At 39.6% G+C, this 21,471-nt stretch overlaps 2 protein-coding genes across 2 annotated transcripts in view; one reads left to right on the top strand and one right to left on the bottom strand.

Annotated features, from left to right (window-relative positions):
- The window catches only part of si:ch211-57i17.5 (usherin), a 60,365-nt gene that overhangs the window by 20,813 nt on the left and 18,081 nt on the right, over positions 1–21,471 (top strand). The window lies entirely within an intron of this gene.
- ppp1r14c (protein phosphatase 1, regulatory (inhibitor) subunit 14C) overlaps positions 1–21,471 on the bottom strand; it is a 33,745-nt gene that overhangs the window by 4,300 nt on the left and 7,974 nt on the right. Inside the window, exons 2-3 of the mRNA XM_041805551.1 lie at positions 4,630–4,713; positions 2,180–2,212 (exon numbers count right to left, since the gene is read on the bottom strand). Of these exons, the coding sequence (XP_041661485.1) occupies positions 2,180–2,212; positions 4,630–4,713 (117 nt within the window). The remainder of the gene's footprint in view (positions 1–2,179; positions 2,213–4,629; positions 4,714–21,471) is intronic.

Below are 21,471 nucleotides of genomic sequence, written 5' to 3'. Positions count from 1 at the left end.
TGATTACAAATCAGCCTGCCATTGGCTGGCAGACCTTCACAAAGGGTAAAAAATATGACGGTTAGCATTCAAGTTAGCAGTAATAAATGATTGGAATTTGATTAAAATGGATAAAGAGACATTCAATATCAGGTTTACTGGTGTGGATTTAATCATTCAAGTCCCCAAAAGTCACACAAGTTCCAAACGTGCTGAAAATGCAGCCGCAAGGTGTGCAATGGCATCAATGGGGAGTCAGAATGGCTAGCTACAAGAGGAAAACAAGTACGAGGCATAAAGGTTTAAAAGTAATTTCAACTTTTGATAAACTGTGTCACTTCATGTCATGTATGATGGCATCGGCCTGTAAAGCATTTTAATGATCACATTTAGAGAACAACTGTCACACAGCCACCATTCTTTGCTGCTGTAGTGGGTCATTTGGTTCTACTTCTTCTTTGAAATATGAAGTTAGATCAAACAGTATTGGATCAGTGCATAAACTTGTGTGATCACCAATACCAATGCAGGCAACTATCACATACTCATGCCGAAGCAGATCGGCAGAAGAGCGAAAACATCTTTCACAACATGAAAAGCTATAGGTTTGTTTTTATTCCTTATTTCATACAGAAATGTGATCCAGTTCTAGTTTAAGGGATGAAATGCTGGAAGCGCAGATGGTCAAGTGGTTTGGGGCGCTGCCCATGTGCGCGGGCGGCCCGGGTTCAGGTCCGGCCTGTGGCCCTTTGCCGCGTGTCTCTCCCCGCTCTCTTCCCTGTTTCCGAGTTTATCCACTGTCCTTCCTCTGTCAGACGGAGGCATGAAAAGACCCAAAAATAAATCTTAAAAAAAAAAAAAAGGGATGAAATGCTAAAGCTTTATCTGAGGTATTTACAGCATTGGAGGCAGCCATTACCGATGGCTTTCAGTACAACTAAACCCAACTCTGTATGTTATGGCTCTGAAAGTAGTGTCACTCATTCATTCAGACACATACAAACCCATCAGTAGGGCTGACTTCAGCAGTCAACCAAAAATATCTGATAAATCCGTGACAAAAAGCATCTATTTATACTTCTTGAAAAACAAAAATAGATGAATAAACTGCAACATTAAGGTGGCAGTACCCTTTAATTAGGAGTTACAGAATAATGGATGAAACACAAGGTTAATGCTGAGGTTCACGACTAGAGTGGAGAATATTCTGGATTATACCCCCCCCCCCTTCATTTAACCAGGGGTGACACTGCACATGACCTAATTACTGATGACTCCCCCTCCTCTATCTCTCTCTTACACTCTCCTCTGTCATTCTCCCTCTGGCCATTTTTGCACACATCCCTCTGTATCACTCTCCTCCTTTTTCTCTCTTCCTTCATTTAACACTGGTTATTTAGAGTCTCTCCTCTTTTTTAACACTCCTTTCATCTGCCTTACCTTTGTCACAATCACCTTTTCCCTCCATCCCTTCTGTATTTCACTGTATTTCCCCCAGCTGATGCCGCCTTTGTGGGACTGTGTTCAAAATGGCATCTGTGCCTCTCCTTTCTCAGGGGATTATAACACGTTCATGTGTGCGTATGATGAGTGTGTAGGTGTGACACGTATCAGCGGCTGTCAACCTGGCTAGATTCTGCGGTAGCTTTGGATACAACGCAGTGACCTTGTAGTGGTTGTCACAGGTTGATCTAAAGCCACACACACATACACAGACCCACCAACAGATGACAGATGGGGAGTCCAGGCTGGACAAGATCACCGTATGTAGAGCTAATGTGATTGGTCCGTTGTACTTTTAATCACCAAAATAGCTTAACTCTACCTTGCCCAGACCCAAATACTCAGCACTCCACATTCACAACTTACTACTCTCACATGCAAACCTTTAAGAAATCCTTTAACTAGTAAACAAGTTTACCACTACAGTTCTTTTTACCAGTACAGTGCCAGTCTGCTGCTGTATTTAGGTCAGGGTTACATTTGAAAGAGATATTCATGTGTATGAGTGTCACCAGACTTGAATTAGCCACACACATACACATGTAGGACATTGACGCTTCAGCACACAGCTCTATATTCACTGACAGATCGAACAGCCCGCATGTGAGCGTCAATAATGACCGTCTACACACAAGCTGCCAGAGTATCGATGTTGAGCATTTTATTGTATACAGATGACAGACAGAAAAACACTTACCTCTGTGGGTTTGTAGCAGTCTGTTAGTGATTCCTGTGGACAACAGAGAAATGAATAGTCAGTTGTTGAAGGATAAGCAAATAAAACTCACTCCTTCAACAAAACTTTTTGATTTTTGTATTTACTGAATAAAAAAAATAAACAACTGGAAATCTTGACATCTTTTGTTTTTAGTTGGTGCATGGCATAAGCTGTTTTTTAATAACTGCCCAAATGTAGCCAAGAAAAATCATTCAAAGATACTCTCAGTGTGCTGTGTTCACGGTACACTGCTAAACTCAAGTCTGGGCTGGTGTATTGGTCTCAAGGTGTCTGCACGGTCTTAAAATGTATTAAAAGTTGGTAAATCGTCCCTTGTTCCCTCCACCAAACACTGTACATCACTGCAAACACACCATCCCCACTGTGAAGCATGGTGGTGGCAGCATCATGTTGTGGGGATGCTTCTCAGCAGCCAGGCCTTGGAGGGTAAAATGAATGCAGCAAAATATAGGAAAAACCTGGAGGACAAACTTATTCAGTCTGCAAGAGAGCTATGGCTTGAGAGAAGATTTGTTTTCCAGAGACAACGACCCGAAGCGTACAGGGAAAGCTACACAGAATGGTTTAAAGACAACAAAGTGAATGTTATATTAAGTTTTAAAACAACTAAAATTGTGATACAACTTCACCAGCTCTAACATCAGTCTGCACACTTGTTACTGCTCTGGCCCGTTGAGCTATCATCCATCCATCTGTCTCTGCTGTGTCTAAAGCTAGCAAGTTTACAACTTTGAGTGATCAAGTGATATGTGCTTGCAAATGATAGGTTAATGCAGTTTTTCTGAGAAGTGTGTCAAGGAGAAGGTGTTGGAGCTGAGGCTGGGGTTGTAACTTGTTATCATTTTAAAGGATCCAGCAGATAAAAAGCTTTTGTCAAGCACAGTCTATTAATTTTAGCACTACTAGCATCTAAAAGAAAACATTATTTGCATACTACAGTAGCAAATACTATCTGCATTTTCATGACTATATTGTCACATTTTTGTCTTACAATCTGCACTCAACACGATAACTGTGCCACTGATGCAACTGGTCAGTAATTGAAGATGCAATGGGGTCTTAAAATATATTTAGAGGGTCTTGAAAAAATTATTTAAAAGTTTTAAATGAAATGCTAAATTCTTTGTATATCCCAAGTCTACTCTAGTAAAAAAAAAAAAAACTCATTACACTTATTTTAAGCCACAGTCAGCTGACAAGGCCAGATACACATCTCAATTTAGGATATAAAAAGCAAAAAAAGGCATGAATCACTCAGCATGAGTAAAATTTGCATGCCCCATTGACAGAATTGTCCACCAATCACAAGCAATGAAGGCCTTTTGCTCTGTATATCTTTAAATAGCATATCTCTGTCTAAACTTGAAGGCAAATGTTTTGACGTGTTTGCAGTTTACAAGTAAAAGTGGGTTGTGTCAATCATTGTTACTAAGTACCATGCTTTGGTGCTTTATGTGTCAGTTCCAGCCCACATTCTTTGGGAATAAACTCGTTCCCCTGTAGGAGAAGATTTAGGGTCCCTCTGTGAAGGCTTGACCACCATAGATTTAAACCTGCCTATGTCCATTAAGATTATAAATTACATGTAATGTAAAATGTGCCATGGAGTTGTGTAGTATGTAAATATATGCTAACTGTGAGATGTTTTTGGTGTGTATGGCACTGTGTGTGCCACACTGAGCTAGAACAAGTTTCCCTCTCCTAAGGGTATTAAGATAATCATCCTTTTCAATGTTTCACCCTTTTATTGATTTTATAAATCAATCTTTGTCAATATAATTTGGCTTTTTTTTTTTTTTTGAAAAAACAATTTCAACAAAGTAATGTCAATAAAAAAAAATATGTAATGTAACATAAAAAAAAAAAACAATAAAAGGGTAAAACATCCAAGGGGGTGAATACTTTTACAGGCACTGCATATCTTTTTAAAATATTTTTATATAATGCTGCCAGAATCAAAAAACTAGTGTTTAATTCACCAACATTAACAATCATACACTCTAATAGGGTTTTCACACATGCACAAAAATCTGTTTACATTCACTCATGCAGGGAAATTCAGGAACATTTCAGGAGTTTTGTGCAAGTGCAAATAAGACTAATTTACCCACTTCCACTCCTCCACTGACTAACAGGCAAACTTTAGGAAGATTCTCTGCTGCAAGGACCAAGTGTAAGCAAGCAAATCAGGAAACTTGTGTGTAGGTTGCCCTGAAAATTTTAAGATAATTTCAGGATTGCATGTGTGAAAAAGGTGTTGTCATGCCTCCTGAGGATCATGCCTAAAAGTAAAATCCTCCTGCTCTGAGGTGCATGTATGAACAGGCAAATCTGGAAGACTTCAGGAGCAGCCTGTCCTGAAATACAGGAGAAATTTTCAAGATTTACGTGGAAAAAAACATTTTTACCTGCAGTTTGCTGGCTCTCTCGTCATCACTGTTGACCTCCAGCAGGTCGTCTATGTCTATCTCTACCTCTGGCATCTCTTCCTCCTGGAAAGCAGAAAACACTTGGTAAGTATGCAGCCAAAGAACCAATAACAAATAGCATGCAACTCAGTGACAAAAGAAGAGGTAAACAGGAAATTAAAGTGGAATACCAAAAGGTTTTAAATCCTTTTCCTTTTTTCAGACACAAACCATCAAAACAAATCCAATCTACTCTTTCTTGCTTTTAGACCCTTTGTTTAACCTCTTAGCACAAGTCCATATTCAAATCACTTTTTCCACATCTCTGTACCAAACAGCCTGAACATGCAGCGTATTTGCATATTAGAGACCGACATCGTATGGAAATGTCATTGCGCTCCTCGGAGCTACCAGGGCTGGGCTGTTTAGTGGCTTGTTGGTTAGAGGCTGTGTTCTGCTCTCTACCACTTCAAAGGTCCTGTTTCCTCCCACTGTACTTTATTTCACCACAAGGCTTGTGTAAAAGAGGCATAAAGAGGGGAGGATCAACCTTTCCATCCCAGCTACCACATGATGGTAATTTCAAACTCTTCCTCAGGGACCCAAAGCCAAAGAAACCATGCGTAGCTTCTTCATCTAAGTAGTGGTCTCTTACACCAGCAAATACAATGCTGAATGATTGCAGTGAGTGGGCTATAACAGTCTATACTCTCCTATATTGACATTCTTGCTGTGAGAATGCAGTAGGAGTCCCAATAAGACTCTTGTATCATCCCTCATCATTATTGGGTTCCCATACAGAGCCATGTTAAAGCTCCTTTTCTCAGATTTGGTAATCCCACTGATGATCAACACCCTCTTCTTTTGCTATTTCCAGCATTCAGTCTCTTCAGCTCATTGTTTTGAAATGTGGTTAATGGCTCTCACTAATGCTTGACCTCATTTAAAACCATGCTAAGCTGTTTCCGGCAAATTAATTCACACAAGCTTGTATTCTTTAAACTTCCAAATCAAATAGCCAAAGCAAAAAAAAAGAGAGGGATTTGTTTGTTGGTGTGAGCTTCTCATAACCTTGATGAGGAACAATTTGTTCGGTGGTTGTTGTTAAAACAGTAAGCAGACAGAATAGCTGCAATATGGTTACATAAATAACATCAGGTTTGCATTGGTATTATAAAAGTATTTTTTATATATCTTTTTTAAATTTTCTGTCTCATTTATTAATATTCAATGCATGTGAACAATGCTTTTTATGACATTAGCATAGCCAAAGACCCAGAGAAAACGTTCTCACTTTAGTGGACAATAAGGTTCATCTTTATCTTAATTTGAAAGAGGTCTGGCTACAGACTGTACATCTCTGACAGCCACTATCACAGACGATTCATCTGAGACACTGTATATCTCAGAAAGAAGTGCAGTGAATTGCCAATACAATGAATTTCCTGTTTTAGATTCGTTTTGTATTCAACTTTATGCATAAATAAAGACTGGCAGTGACATGAATAACATTGTTAACATTACAGAAAACTAAACTACATAGGCCAATGTGAGCAATGTGAGCTTTAGCAAACATAGCTAAAGCCAACATAACTATATAGATAATGTACCTGCATTGCTTACATAGCAGCTTTATGAGCTTAGCTTTAGTTATGTTAGCTACAATTGCTATGTAGCTCAGTTATGTATTGGTAAGTTAGCTTTAGCACTTGAATTCTGGCAAACTTAGCTCAAGCTACCATAGCTATGCAGATAACAGATATATTGTTTACATAGCTGCTTTGTGAGCTCAGCTTTAGCTCCATTTGCTACGTAGACACATTAACTATGTTGGCACACATGTCGTTTGGCAGCCAAGGTTAAGCTCAGCAGGATCAGGCGATTATCAGGCCCTTGAAACATCCACAGAATGACAAGAGGCTTGTAGCAACGCTACTACCTGCCTGGACAGTACCTGGGCCATGCTTACTCGCCACATCCACCCCTTACTCTGCCCTAAAGGAGTGGACTATGTTATCTTTTCAATAGCTTATTTTCCCATGCCTCTGGTAATATGCAAGAACATCCAGAGCATAGTTGGGGTTTGTGCCAATCCTCCTCCCAGCTGGGTGGTGCCCTCAGGTGGGTTACTCACCACTTTATGCCTCATTTTTTGGCCCAACTATAACTAGAAGTTCTGCACGGTGCTGTGTTTAAGTAAGACCTCCACTTTGCTAATATTAAGGCTAAAGAGAAGTGTGGCTAAAATGACTGGTGGGCACATGTGGCTGTTAGCCAGTCTATAAAGGCCCTCCTCAGCTACCTCTTTTTGCTTGTTGCTTGACTGACAGCAATTCCAATATAGCAATCAGCATCACTGGGCTCAAGATTGGGCAAAACTGCACATCAGACATTAATGGGTGACATCATGAGAATATGTCCATATTTTATACATTCTATGATTAAAGAGCACAAAGTTAGCAAGAGGACTGCTCATAACCTCCACCACAAATCATAAAACATTGAAAACTGAGTTCATTTTTAAACTCCTTTTTTTTGCACTGTATATGTTTATCTCTCTCAGAGGACTCCTGGATGTTTTTGCCTGGAGCTTACGCTGGTTTTCAACAAAGACACAATAAGGATGGAGAGAAGATTTGATTCTAGCTCGAAGCGCTGTCACTGTAATTTCATTTATGAGTTGTTAGGCTGATGTGCAATGAATCAAATTTTCTCAAAATTGCACCTGAAAAATACAACACCAAATGTAAGACACAAGGGAAGAGTGGAGCCTTATATATTTGACATTCTAATTGCAAAGATGATTTACTTTCTGTAGTGTTACTGAAGGTTTTCAGAAATCCTTAATCTTAACGATGAATATAAAACAGGAATGCATGTTCTTTAAGTCACAGTGTGACCAGCTTTTAGAGTGGTTGTTAACATGGTTAAAAATTTAAGTTGACTTTAATGGCTCTTATACCCAGCTGACACATCTCTCATTAGCATTTGTTCACTCACATACTGACACACAAAGCTAACCCACATTCATCTTTATTCCTGAGCCGCTAAGAGGCCTTTACACAAGCAGCATTTTAAGCACCTCAGTCTCTCTACCGACCCGCGTCCCCTCCAACCTCCTTCTCTGAAATCTCTCTCTCGCTGCTTCTTAGCAAGGGGGTCTTGCTCTGAAACTCCCCCTCATTAAAGGAACAGAAAAAGAGAGGAGGAGAAATGTGGAGAAGCGTATCAAAGCCTGTCATCTATTAGTTCAGAGGTATGTGTGCGCTGTGTAACCAGAGGACTGAGGTTATATGAAAAGCAGAACATCAGTACAGATGAGTTATTTTAATCTAAGGGGAGAGAGATAAATAGATGGGGAGGAAATAATGAATATGCCATGGCAATTTCACATTCCCATGTTATCAGATTAACCCTCCTTCAGAACTAAATAAATCTAAAATTGACATCCATCATACCACAGAATCTCCTGAAAAAAACAAAAAACAAAGCTGCATGGACTTCACTTTAGCAAGGCTAGCTCATAGTATGACCCAGTTCCAAAACAGACTAATATGGTTTTGATGATGCAAAATTTCACCCAATGTTTTAATTCCAAACTATTCAGGAATAAGATTTAATCTTCCTTTCCGACCGAAGGCATCCTCAGGCGGGCTTATTCCCCATTACAAGCCTTAATTCAGCCTCAGTTTTTTCCACAAAAATGTCTAAAAGTTCTGCACAGTACTGTGCATCCTGGTCCATCTCATAGTCTTCAAATTATCTCTAAATATTTGCCAGTGAATTTTGAAGAGGAACTTCTTGAAATGCGCATCCCTTACTGCTGGTCAATATATTGGTGGTAAATATCAGTAAAAATGTTTTTCATCTGCCAAATATGATAATTTATTATTACAATATTGTGCCGATAATGTTGTGCATCACTGACTTGAAGTGCAGTGGAAATTGACAACTCTGTGAGCAGATGGCGGCAAAGAAGAGAGTCCATATTTTAGTGATGGCTTTTTGTGGCACTATGGCTGCTGTGCCTTTAGGAGGTGAGTGTTGATACTGCTTTAGAGCCAGGAATGATGGGATTGGGACATCGCTGGCTTCAGAGAGAATGATTTTAAATATGCCTGTCAGTGCCTCTCCATAAGACCCTTCAGTCAAGAGTGGGGTCAAAGTCACAGGCATGGCTGATCAGAATAAAATTGCACTGCCAAAGATCCCACCTGTATCTGATGTAGGAACACGTTTGAAAATGACCCAAATCTGATTTGAAAAGATGAAATTTGATGTGAATTGTAGGGTTTAAAAACACTGTATTTAAGTTAGTCGTGTGTAAAAATCAGATCTGGGTCACTGTTGCCTTCAGTGCAAACATAGTCCTAAGCTGTGTTTTCAGTTTAGAGTTATCCACACAGCTTCTACTTTTAATAAAGTCGAACTAAAAGACCTCATATAGAGGTTTTAAGAGATCATACAAAAGCCTCTAACTCTGACTTATGTGCATTTCTGACTCTTTTCTTGTCAGCAAGCAGTCCTTCACCCTCTGTCACTGTGATTGCTGATGACCAGGGCAAGCATGGCCTGTGTGCGAAGCATGACTACAGGCACAAACACACAGAAAACACACACCGAAACCATTTTTGCCACCATCAATCTCCAGCAGAGAAACGCTCACCACAGGGCTTTGGCTCTCTGTTGAGCTTGTTAGAAAGTACCTGAGTGTGTTAAATATACTGCATGCTATGACAAGAATGGGAACACTCTCGCACTTCACATGCTGATAAACACTGAAACTGTTGTTGTCCAGCTGGTGATTGAGAGCCTAAAATAGTCGAGGTCACACCCAGTAGCCCAGGGGAAAGTAAGCTTCCATCTTGCCAGCAGTGGAAGGGTGACAAAATGACAGCGAGAGACGCCGAGAGACAGAAATGGACATGCAAGAAGACTCATGCATGCACAAGAATCCATCCAAAGTTATGTCAAAACAAGGTCAGGCAGATTTCTCATGGCAAATATAAGAAACACAAGCAGGGATAATCTTTTTATCTGTTTTGTAAAGTTATACTATTCAGGTGAGCATGTTTTTTACATTGTGTTGGTGAGAACGTGGGATCCATTCTGTTCATGTTTCCAGTATTGAGGATTGAATGGGAGGAAGTTTTGTGTGGCTGTATGGATAAGAATAATAACAGTTTACTATGAATGAAGGCAGAGTTTTATGTTGAATATGCAGATGAAAGCAGGAAAAAAGGCAGCTCTTATGTGTAGCTTATTGTGTATATAAGAGAGAAAACAAGGAGCCAAATGTTGTAATGAAGGCAGCTTTGAGTAGATTTTTTTCTGAGAGAGAGAGAGAGACAGGCCGACAGCCTGCGTGTTATCTGTGAGGAGAAAGTGTGTACATGTTTGTCAGACTTGTTTTCACAGAAAGCTGAACAGCTGGCAGCGTTTTCAGTCTGGTTCGTCTGCGATGAGGTGAATCAAAGCTAACGTAGGCAGCCTGACCTTATGACTCACCGCCGTCTATTCACCTCCATTCAGACTCTATTCAAACACTCTTCATGAACAATAAGTCAACTTTTCCTCTCGTCGGGAAATCACTTAACAAGGCCCGGTGATTCATGATTAATCCCATTTAAAATCTAATATATGAACTAGAAGTACCAGTTGTGTTCAACAGTGGTGAAGATTTCTTGAAGAGATAATTGCTAGAGCATTGCAAAGGCTGGTCATGGAAAGATAATTATGTAAGTTTTCATTTACGAAGTTTCACACCCACAGTCTACAACAGTGACATAATGAAGCTAGGGAAGCACCATCACTATAAATCATTGGTTCCCAACCTGGGGTCCAGGACCCCCCAGGGGGGACACCGAAAGATCTTAGGGGGGTGGGGGGGGGGGGCACAAGGCTTTGTCTGTTCTGAGGCTTTCAAAACTAGATTTACAAATATTGACTAAACCATGATAAAGCAGTTATTAAGTAGTTTATACAAAGGTATTTTGGTAAGAAAAGCATGCATAGGCCTTTGTGTATAGGGTTTATCTGTGAAACATTTTTTGGTGGCAGTGTGTCACTTTTTCTTCTCTCTTGGGTCCTGGGGCACCACTTTTCTTAGGTACATGTAGGGGGGGGGCTCTGAGGAAAAATGATTGGGAAACACTGCTATAAATGATGTGCAAAGGTCAGTGGTAATGAAGGCAGCCAGAGGTTTCACTTTGTTGTTGTTTTCAGTAGCTGTGGCTGGAAAGTATTTAGGAATTGCAAGGCACTGAATAAAGATATAAAGAGCTATAGCTGAATTAGCACAGTGGCAGAGAAAGAAAAAGATATATATATAGTTGACCAATCTGCCATGTTTCCATTTCTATCTTTTGTTTAGCTTTGACATAACACCTAATTTAGTCAATTATAAAGTTAAATTTTAAAATCATAAAGACTTAGCACAAGCTAGCTTCTTTAAAAAACAATGAATGAAAGGAATTTGAAACTCCTTGTTAGTTTTAAAGAGAAAAGTTGAAAAAAGTTTGACAAAATGTGTTTTTGTATTTTTGATGTATAAATAACAGCTTTCCCAGTAAATGATCAAAGTTTGGTCTCACTGCACATAAAAAATCCTCAATCCCATCAAAAGATCTGACAACTAAGCAGAAATGTCTAATTGCTTTTGAAGTAAAAACACTAAAAGATGTGCTACACTTTACTACACTTTTAAAGTTTTAAATATTTTAGATTATGACAGAGCTGCAGTAACTCTTAAAAATCTGAAATAAGGTGTGTTTACTCTTCCTCACAGTGAGGTAACTATGCGTTCTTTGGGATCACTTAAAGTCGCAGGGAGGAACTCTTACTCAGTGGATAACGTCATACATGGTGCGAATGAGTCTAACAACAAAAACGACAGCAATCCACCAGAAACATGAGCAAAGGGATCCCAGCAGGGATTACTGACAACAGGCAGTACAGCAGTAGTGTTCAACCTTTTTATGCCCAAGACATACCTGAGATCAGAATCTCAAGACACACCATCATATCCATACAAAATGGCCTCTTTGAAACATGCTACAGCAGCTTAAGTTGTAGCTGTAGTAATGACGTATTGTTCTACTAATTCCCAAGGCACAGCAAGACGCCACACCATTTGAGAAACACTGTTTTACAATTTCAGCTAAGATTTTAAAATAAGGGAAATATTATGGGCGAAATCTGGATGAAGTTGTGTTTATGTTTGTGAGCCATAAAGTATGCAACCTCCAGTCTGTCCCATCGACCCAGTCTGCTCACTTTCATTGGTTGTTGAAGGTATTTCACTGAAGGAAGTCTGACCTTGAGTTGTGTAATATCAAACTTGTTTGATATTTATGATTTGACACCGGGGAGGCTCTGACATGAAAGGGAACAGGACCACACACACTCAAGAATTATCAGGATAATCCGTCATTTACAGTATTTGCACTTCATAGCCAGTCTGCGTTCTTTTTATTGCTATTACTCGAGTTAGCAAGGTTAAAAGATCAACATTTAAACACTGTGTATTATACTAAACAGACTATTGATTACTTCAGTGCCAGCATAACTGCGGTCCAGGCAGTTTCAGTATTAGGTGCTACTTTTGCAAAAAAGATTTGTCTGAATGAGCCTGGCAGCTGTCAGGTCCAGATGCTGAACACTGAGGCTTAGCAGTCCACACTCCTGTCTATCAGTTGTCATTTTCTTTCTGGTCATTTTGTGTGCAGAGGCACAGACAGAGACAGAGTGGTTATGTCCCTGTGGTGCACTGAGCACAGGAACATCCAGTCTCTGCTTGTAATGTCATATTGAAGCTGAGTGTCTAAGTATTACACTCAGAGAGAGGCTGACATTGACAGATCCCCCACAGAACTCAGATAATATTGAGCACACTCACAATGGGAACTTATCCAGTAAATAAGATTATTTTGCAGTGCTTCTTATATTATTGTTCTGCATGCAAATGATACAGATTACAGAGAAGAAAACTAGAGGGAGACAATGGACAAGAGGGGAATTTAATCAGAAAAAGATGCTATAATTTTAGATGATGTAAACAAGGAATATTCATGAAACAACATGTACAGAAGAAAAAAAGAGATTTAATAATGCAAACAATGAAACAACAAGGGATGTTTGTTAGACTCCATAGAGATTGGAAGTGAAAAAAACACCATGAAGCTGAAGTGAAAATTAATGAATAGAGGTATGTATAAGAGCTGTAATTAGAATGCATAAGAGGAGAAAATAAGATGCAGAGAGATGGGGAGCTCACAGATAAGTGGGTCACTGAGATGATGAAGCAGAGGAGAAGGAAGAGGAGGATTGTGCAACACAGTCAAACCTCACAGCTCAGCTTTCTTCCTCTCTCGCTGCACTGCCATGCTGTGTCACATCAAAGCCAGGAGGAGCTCAAGGTGGGATGAATTTATCTTTTGAGACCGGGTGAGATGAGGGAAGGAAAGTGAGTACTGCTCACTAAAGGATGGCGTAAGGATGGAACAAGTAAGACAGCTGAGAAGCCTATAGGATGTGAGAGAAATCAAAAAACAGCAGGAGTTTGCCAAGCTTCACATACATGGTTTCTATACCTCTAAATGAAAAGGTGGAAAAAAATAACTCGCAGCAGTAACAAAGGAAGGTGCAATGTTAGAGAGAAGTGTGTCTTCAGCGCTTTCCTCCTCCCTTATCCCCCCCTCTGGCGATGCAGTTTGCTGAAACCATGCAGCTCAGATGATGTGACTTCACTGGATAAAGTTAGCTGCTGCATGCAGCAAAAGCTCTTTCCCACGCTGATTCAGCTGTACTCTAGAGGACACCGTTTATCAGAGAGGAGAACTGGTAGAAGGAGGAGGGAAAAATCCTCAAAGGACAATTTCAGCCAAAAATAGCCACATTTCTGCATGCGCCATTTCTTAATCTAATTGTGATGATAATGTCTTCATTATTCAGTCACTCATTAATGCTGTGGCTCTTTTTAAAAACAGTGCCTGGATTTTCTTCCACACAACTTTAATCAATATGCCCAAGAATCAGTAGGTGAATACATCCATGAAAAAACTGAAACAAAAATCTGTTGTGATTTATTGTTGACATCAATCCATGTGTTAGATCATTAGCATTAGGGCAAGTTGTTTCTTAAAGTTACCTAATTTTAAAACACTTTTACCGCTTTTTTTAAACCACATTTTTTCCAGCCAGTTTGCCACTTTTTACCCACTTTTCACCCATTTTAACTCTCTTGATCCATTTTGTACACTTTCTTCCATTTTTTGTCAATTTTGACACATTCAACTGTTTTTCTCATTTCTCATTTTTGACATTTTTCACCTCTTTCTTAAAACACCTTTTCAACACTTTTTTCTGCCCATAGCTACCACTTTTAACCCATTTCTGCCACTTTTTAAATCTTCTTTCACCACCTTCCCTTCCCATATTTGCTTCTGTTTGCCTGTTTTGTAACTTTAAATCATTTTTAGTATTGCCATCCATTTTTGCTTCTTTTAACCAATTTTTGCCACTTTTTAGGTCCCCTATCACCACTTTTTCCTGCCCACATGTGCCTATTTTTCCCATTCTGCCAATTCTTATATATATATATATATATATATATATTTTTTTTTTTTTTTACCATTTTTGCCTCTTTTAAACTATTTTTGCTTCTTTTTTATTCCCCTTTCACCAATTTTTAACCCCCAATCACCACTTTTTCTGTCCATTTCTGTTTTGATATTTAGTAATTTATTTTCTCATCCTGCCATCCTGACATTGATACACATTATAGGTTAGCTATGAAGTTTAATATAGCTCCTCAAATGGTTTGATTTAATGTGCCCAACCACACCGTAAACACTACCAGAAAAAAAGAAAAATGTTTTTTAAGAAAAGAGGTTTACATTTTGATAAAGGTCCTATTGTACTACAGCATAAACAAAAAAAACATGAAATTCATTTTTGTTGCTTTGATTAGAGTGGTTATTATTCAGATTAAGTTAACACAGGTTAACTTTACAATGCACCATCATTTTCCTGACCTCCAAAGCTCTCTCCCCTTACAGGCAGCCTTGGTTTTACTCTCTATTAGTATACTCAACTCTGTCTACATTATAGAGGTGATACAATATAATATATTGTAGGCAGGACTGTTACTACACCTGTCAAAATAAGCCCTTAACTTGTAGGTTGCTCAATGTCCTGGAGGAAACTCAGCATTTATCAGAACTCATGGAGCCCCTTTGATACATGCTTGGACATTTTTACATTAAAAGTAAGTGTGGGATTTCCTCACTTACTTCAGTCAGGACATCTTTGTCAAGAAACTCACATGATTTGGGGTTTTAAATATTTGTTTTCATTAGCAGTTATTAATTTGCACTTATTGTTGTTATTTATATTTGGCGGACTGGCTGTTCTCGGATCTGCTTCTCTTCCATGAGTCTACGTGGAAAGTATCAAGCAGGAAGAGCACACGTTCCTGCCTTTCCTGTGCATACAAGGAAAACATAAGGCAGGGAGGAAAGCAGCAAAAAAAACAACCTTGAGCAGAGAAGGCGTTAGTGACAACAGAATGACGTTGATTAAGTCAGAAGCTGAATAAAGGAGGAGCTGGGGTGGAGGAGTGGTACAACAAGTGGCTTGCATAGGAGCAAAGCAGCAAAGCATAGCCAGCTTAGAGCAGTTTAGATATTCCAGCATAAGTGTGATTAGCCAATAGTGTGCTTAGAGTGAATCAGCTGATTAGGGCTTGTGTGAGATCAGCTGATCTCAATTATATTGCAGCACTTGACTCTGTGGCCTGCCTGAACTAAAGCTATATGCTCGATATGTGTTAAGTCAGTGTTCTAGTCCGACTCAAGGAAAAGTAATAAGAATACTGAAAAATTAAGTATTCTTATTTGTTTTCCTACACCACAATTGTTTAAATGTTTTATAGTGATAAAATGTCATTGTGTGGCACACATGAACGGGCCATTGCTCCTTCTTTGAGGTGTTTCAAATGGCTTCAGATACTCTAACCCAGGGTCTGTGTTTGACTTTTTCTGACAAGTTTTGAAATGTTTAAATCTACATCCTTGTCTTCTGTGCAGAGAGGAGAAAGAGTTTCTCTGTCAAGTTCTTTTTTTCATTTGTTTCACAACTATTTTCGTCTTTTCCCATGTGACCAACGGTAGGCAGCATTCACACTTTCCTCCTGGAGAGGCTGCTGAATCTATACGAGACAACATTGAGGACTAAGTACTGATTAAGAATATCTTGTCATTGCTTGCAAAACAGGAGTTATATCCAAGTAACTTCTTTTGTTGTCATGTAGAAACTTCCCTGCTTAGATTCTCTTATTTACTATGAAAAAGGGATTGTGGCAGGCAAATGCATAACAGGTCAGTTGGTTTAGCTAGATTAAGTGTAACTTAAGACATTCACTAACTCTTAGCTGGTCAAAGGTATCATATGCAACCTTTAAACCAAGGATAGATCGCTGGCAAAATCTGACATGAAGAGTGTAACACTTAGTTGCCATGCACAAAAACCAAAGGCATTCACACACATAAACAACTGAAATATTCTAACAATAATCTTTGATTTGCAGGTATATTTTTTGTTCTGTAGAAGAAGTTTGTAGATGTGTTTGTCTTTTATTTACAATATATATCAGTTTATAGGCTAAATTCTAATGATGGATATCCATTTGTTCCTTCTGTACAAACATTGTTGCACATTCCTTTGGTTTGGTTTGCATTCACACTGCTCTTGGTCAAACGGATCAAACCATCTGAACACCTACAACCTCTGCCCACTAGGAGCACTGTTGTCACAAACAAACTACAACCAAGAAGAAAAGAAGGCATAGAAGAAGACAACACCGGAAATCCATCTCCTTCTGCCGGTCTTTTTTTCCACATAAACAATGAAAAAACAGAATTTACACTGTTGGATGCTTATAAGCAGCCAGCTTTGCTTTCACACCTCAAACGAACCGCACCAGGGTTCGTTTGGAAGCGGACCAAGACCCCCTGTTTTCAAGTGAACCAGAATCCACTTGTTTGGTCCACATCAGAGTTCATGTGAGCACCACTCCAAAGGAACCAGACTATCCAGGAAAACGGGCCAGAGTTCGTTTAAAGCGAACCAAACAGCTCTGGTGTGAATGCGCCCTTAATCAGATATTAACATGACTTGACTTATTTTACTGCTGAATAATGACCTTCAACAAAAGAGTGAAGTCAAACTCACTCTAGGTTTGTTGTTCTCAGCTCTGTGTTCACACTTGAAAGAATGGCACTTTCTTCAGCTTGTTTATCTCTCACTCAGAGGTTCAAACAGGTTTCATGTATGTTTTCTTTTTTCATGTGAGCACTTCCTTGTCCAACAACTAGCTGGTCAATATACAGGTGACATTTTAAAGAGATGAACATTAGCTATGGTTAGCCGACAGCGTTGCATTAGCAGCTACTTGTTTGGTTCCAGTGCTTTAGTGGTTAGCGCTGCCGCCTCACAGCCAGGAAAGTTCAGGTTGCAAAAGTCCAGTTGGAGAGTGCCTTTCTGTGTGGAGTTCGCATGTTCTCCCTGTGCACACAAAGGTTCTCTCTGTATACTCTGGCCATCTCCCAAAGTCTAAAGACATGCTTGTTAGCTTAAATTAGTGCCTCTAAATTGCCTGAAGGTGTTAATGTGAGAGTGACAGATTGTTTATCAACATATCAGCTCTGTGACTCTGACTCAATGACAGCGGAGATTGGCTCTGGCCCCCCACAACCCAGGACTAGACAACCGGTATCAATAATAGATATATTGATTGATGCATGATCACATGGACAGCTTAAAAACCCAATGAAATTATTCACATTATAGAAGCCAATGTAAAAGACGACATCATCTGCAAACAATTGGAAGCCAATTTACGCTAACTTTACTTTGTACTTTGAAAAACTGAGAAACAGCTTGATTTACAACAAAATGAGATTTGACCAAAAAATGTTTTTTTTTTCCTGTCAGCTTTTATCCAAATTTAACAATTATTAAATCTATTGGCGTTGCTTTTCTACAAGGCAAAACTCATTTGATAAAATCGATTTGAGAGACTTTGAATCGGTTTAAATTCAGGCATTAAATGCCAGCATCTGCTTTCTAGTGTCTCTATTTCACAGTTTTGTGATCTGGGTGCACATGACTCACTGAACTGCATTTACCAGGCATGCAGTCCCTCCCTGAGGCTAATATATTGACAGCTGGGGCACATTTGGACCTTTGCTCTTTGCACCAAGCACAGCTTCAAGCCAAACTGGACTTAAAACATCAATGGTAGCAGGGTCAAAAGACATCAGCTGCTTCAGCCAATGGATTTATTCAAATTCAAGGGCAATAAGGAAAAAAATCCTTTGTTGGGAAGGGAAATATGCAGTCATGTAGCAGCAATAAACTAACTAAACACTAAATATAAGTTCCTTTTAGCAGCACATGTAATGGCTTACTCATTGAAATGTCGCTACTGAATGTGCACTGTCATTCAGCACATGTAAAGACAGACACATAAAATACACACCCTTAAGAACACACCCTGCTGACTTTGGAAGTCAAAACAACAATCTTCCTTCTCTCCAGCTTTGGCTTTTCTCCGTCTTCCGCCTTCTCGCAGGCACGTGTGAACGACAGCAGTGTTTCGCATCTGTTCACAGTGCCAACCAACCACAAAGAGTGAGTCAGTGTTAGTACACACGCCAGTTTATAAATTGTGAGAGCTTGCTGACAATGAAACCCAGTGATTAAGAGGATCAAGTTGGGATGGGAGGAGACGTCAGAGGAAGACAAGACAGCCAGTGTGCGAGTGTGAAAAGTCAACAACTCTCTCTCTCTCTCTTCCCTTCATGCACACTTTGACATTCTATTTTTGAAAATCTAGTCCAACCATTTTCCCATTTTCTTTCCTTTTTTCATTTGTGGCCTTTCAAAATAAAACTGGTAAGACATTTAAATCTAAACATATTTTTACCATAACCATTTTAGGTTATTTTCTTCTGCCCCATATTTTCAAGACTCAATTTAATAACCTGCAGACTTTTCCTTCCAGATCTTATTTTTTTCATTTCTCTAAGAGGCTGGCATTAAAAAACCCTATCATGACAGCATTATGGGATCACAGCTAAGCCCATGAGCACAGCATACAGGGTTGGTTTAACAGGAAACCATAAATGACACAGGGTGACTAACATCACTAAAAATGAATCAACCTGACCTCATTTCAACATATCAATTCAACATGATTGCAGATTGTGTTTACTCATGTTTACCTTCTTTCCTTTTTCCTTTCAAAAAGGGTGCAAATCACAAGCTAATAGGATTTTATTACATGTGGGGTTGATGATGTATTTGGGTGCTAAGTACTGCGACGTTATGCAGCCTTCTTTGCAAGGTTATCACATTACCGGTGTAGCAATTAAACCTCTTTGCACGCTTGGAGGGAGCGACCCTTAGACTAGAAATTGCTCATCTGCATGTATGTAAAAGCCACAGGGGTGTTAGCTGAAAAAAATGCTTAAAGGAATACTGCAGGGAGGAAGAGGCAGAGGAGGATAAAACACAGTTAGATGCGTGGGTGCCCCGGTGGGTCACAAGAGGGAGTTGAAGGCGAGGGTAGAGAGTGACAGCAGGATCAAAAATGTGAAGAGATGACAGCAAGAAGGAAGAAACACATTCACTTTTAAGATATCTGACACCTTTCAGCAGCATGTGCTTCAATAGCTGCTTCAACAGCTGGTGGCTATCCGTCCGCTAACAGGCCTGATCCTTTCAACACGTATGATTAGTTTAGCAGCAGATGAATGTGTCTGCAGGTGGGATGTGAAACGTGTCAACACAGGCTCAGACATGCATGGTAAACATGTTTATTTTGGGTCTGAGCAATTAAAATACTGGAGAGATGAATGCTGACCTTCCTGAACATGGAAAACAAACACAACAATGACCTTCCTGACGGATCCATAAACACATGAGGGTCACCCATTTAAACAAACACCACATTGAATGGCTAGGTCTCCCAGTGGCTGCATCTGCCAGGCTATAATCAATAATCAAAAGAGTCAAAAGTCATAGTGGAGCCAATTTTACTATGATCATATTTACTTCCTCTTTTTCTTTGTGCTGCTTTTTCACTGCATTGCCTTCTGTTTTTATTGAGAGGAAAACAGAAGTGACTTTTGAGGGTTTTTTTTGCACATTGATTTAATTTAAAGCTCCTGTCAGAAATTTAAAGTCAGTTATGAAACAGACTGAAAATAATACTGACGCCTCTTAGTGACCTACAAAAGCACACCAGACTATCAGCACAATACTGATTGCTTCTAAATTCTTACTATTAATACTTGTGACCATGGTCAGTGGGTAGGTGTCAGATGAAGCGAGTCACAGCTCACTGCTGACATATTTTTTTACATTTTCTAAAGCACAAAAAAACTTTGAGTGCGAAAGTGAAAACAGATTTCTACAAAGTTATGTCAATTAAACAAAAACACGTAAGGTGCAATAAGTGAGTGGAATATTCACCTCCTTTAAAGTGACAGATCTAATTCAACAGAGGTCCAGCCAACTGGTGCAAGTAGTCTCACAATTAGTGAAATGGGGATCACCTGAGTGCAGTGACTGTGTCTCAGGTGATTATAGTATAAACACACCTGTGTCTGGAAGGTCCAGTCACTGTTTAATCAGTATTCCTGGCTACCATTACACCAGGAAGACAAAAGAACACTCCAAGAAACTCTGAGAAAAGGTTATTAAAAGTACAAGTCAGGGGATGGATACATAAAAAACCAAGGCACTGAACATCCCAAAGAGTTCAGTTAAATCCATCATCAAGAAATGGACGGAATATGGCACATGTGTAAATCTGCTTGATCAGGCCGTCCCACACTGAGTGGCTGTGCAAGAAGGAGACTAGAGAGAGAGGCCACAGAGACACCTATGACTACTCTGAAGGAGTTACAAGCTTCAGCAGCTGAGATGGGAGAGACCCTGTACAACTGTTGCCCAAGTTCTTCACCAGTCAACGCTTTATGGGAGAGTGGCAAGGAGAAAGCCACTGTTGATGAAGAGTATGATTAAACCTGGATTAGAGTTCACCAAAAGGCATGTGGGAGACACCATGGTCAAGTGGGAGAAAAAGATTTGGTCTGATGAGGCCAATATGGTGCTTTTAAGCCATCAGACAAGACACTATGTTTGGCGGACATCAAACATTGCACATCACCACAAACACACCATCTTCACTGTAAAGCATGGTGGTGGAAGCATCATGCTGTGGGGATGCTTCTCAGCAGCTGGCACCAGGAGGCCTGTAAAAATAGAGGGTAAAATGAATACAGCAAAATATAGGAATATCCTGAAGGACAATCTTGTTCAATCTGACGGAGAACTACAGCTTGGGAGAAGATCTATTTTATAGCAAGACATGCTACACAGATAAATAACAAGGTCAATGTTCTGGAGTGACTGAGTCAAAGCCCAGACCTCAATGCAATAGAGAATTGTGGCTGGACTTGAAAGGGGCTGATCACACCTGAATCCCAGTGCAATGTGACAGATCTTGAGCAGTTTTGCAAAGAAGAATGAAGTAAAATTGCAGTATCCAAATAAATTACTTTCCTAGGAACATCACTAGATGACAGACTATGACTGCTAGCATCTCAAGCCTGCTGTTTGCAAACTGTTTGCATGTGTATTTGACTGTTGCTAAGATGTTTACAGTCTGAGACTGAAGGGTTACATTGGAGAGGATACTTTATCACATGGTAGTTTAGATAGATTCGTAAGGTTCCAGACTTATAAAACTAAGTTAAAGATGTACAAGAAAAC

Source organism: Cheilinus undulatus, linkage group 14, assembly GCF_018320785.1.
Source record: "Cheilinus undulatus linkage group 14, ASM1832078v1, whole genome shotgun sequence".
In the NCBI taxonomy this organism is placed as follows: Eukaryota; Metazoa; Chordata; class Actinopteri; order Labriformes; family Labridae; genus Cheilinus; species Cheilinus undulatus.
This window is presented reverse-complemented; position numbering and strand designations above follow the sequence as displayed.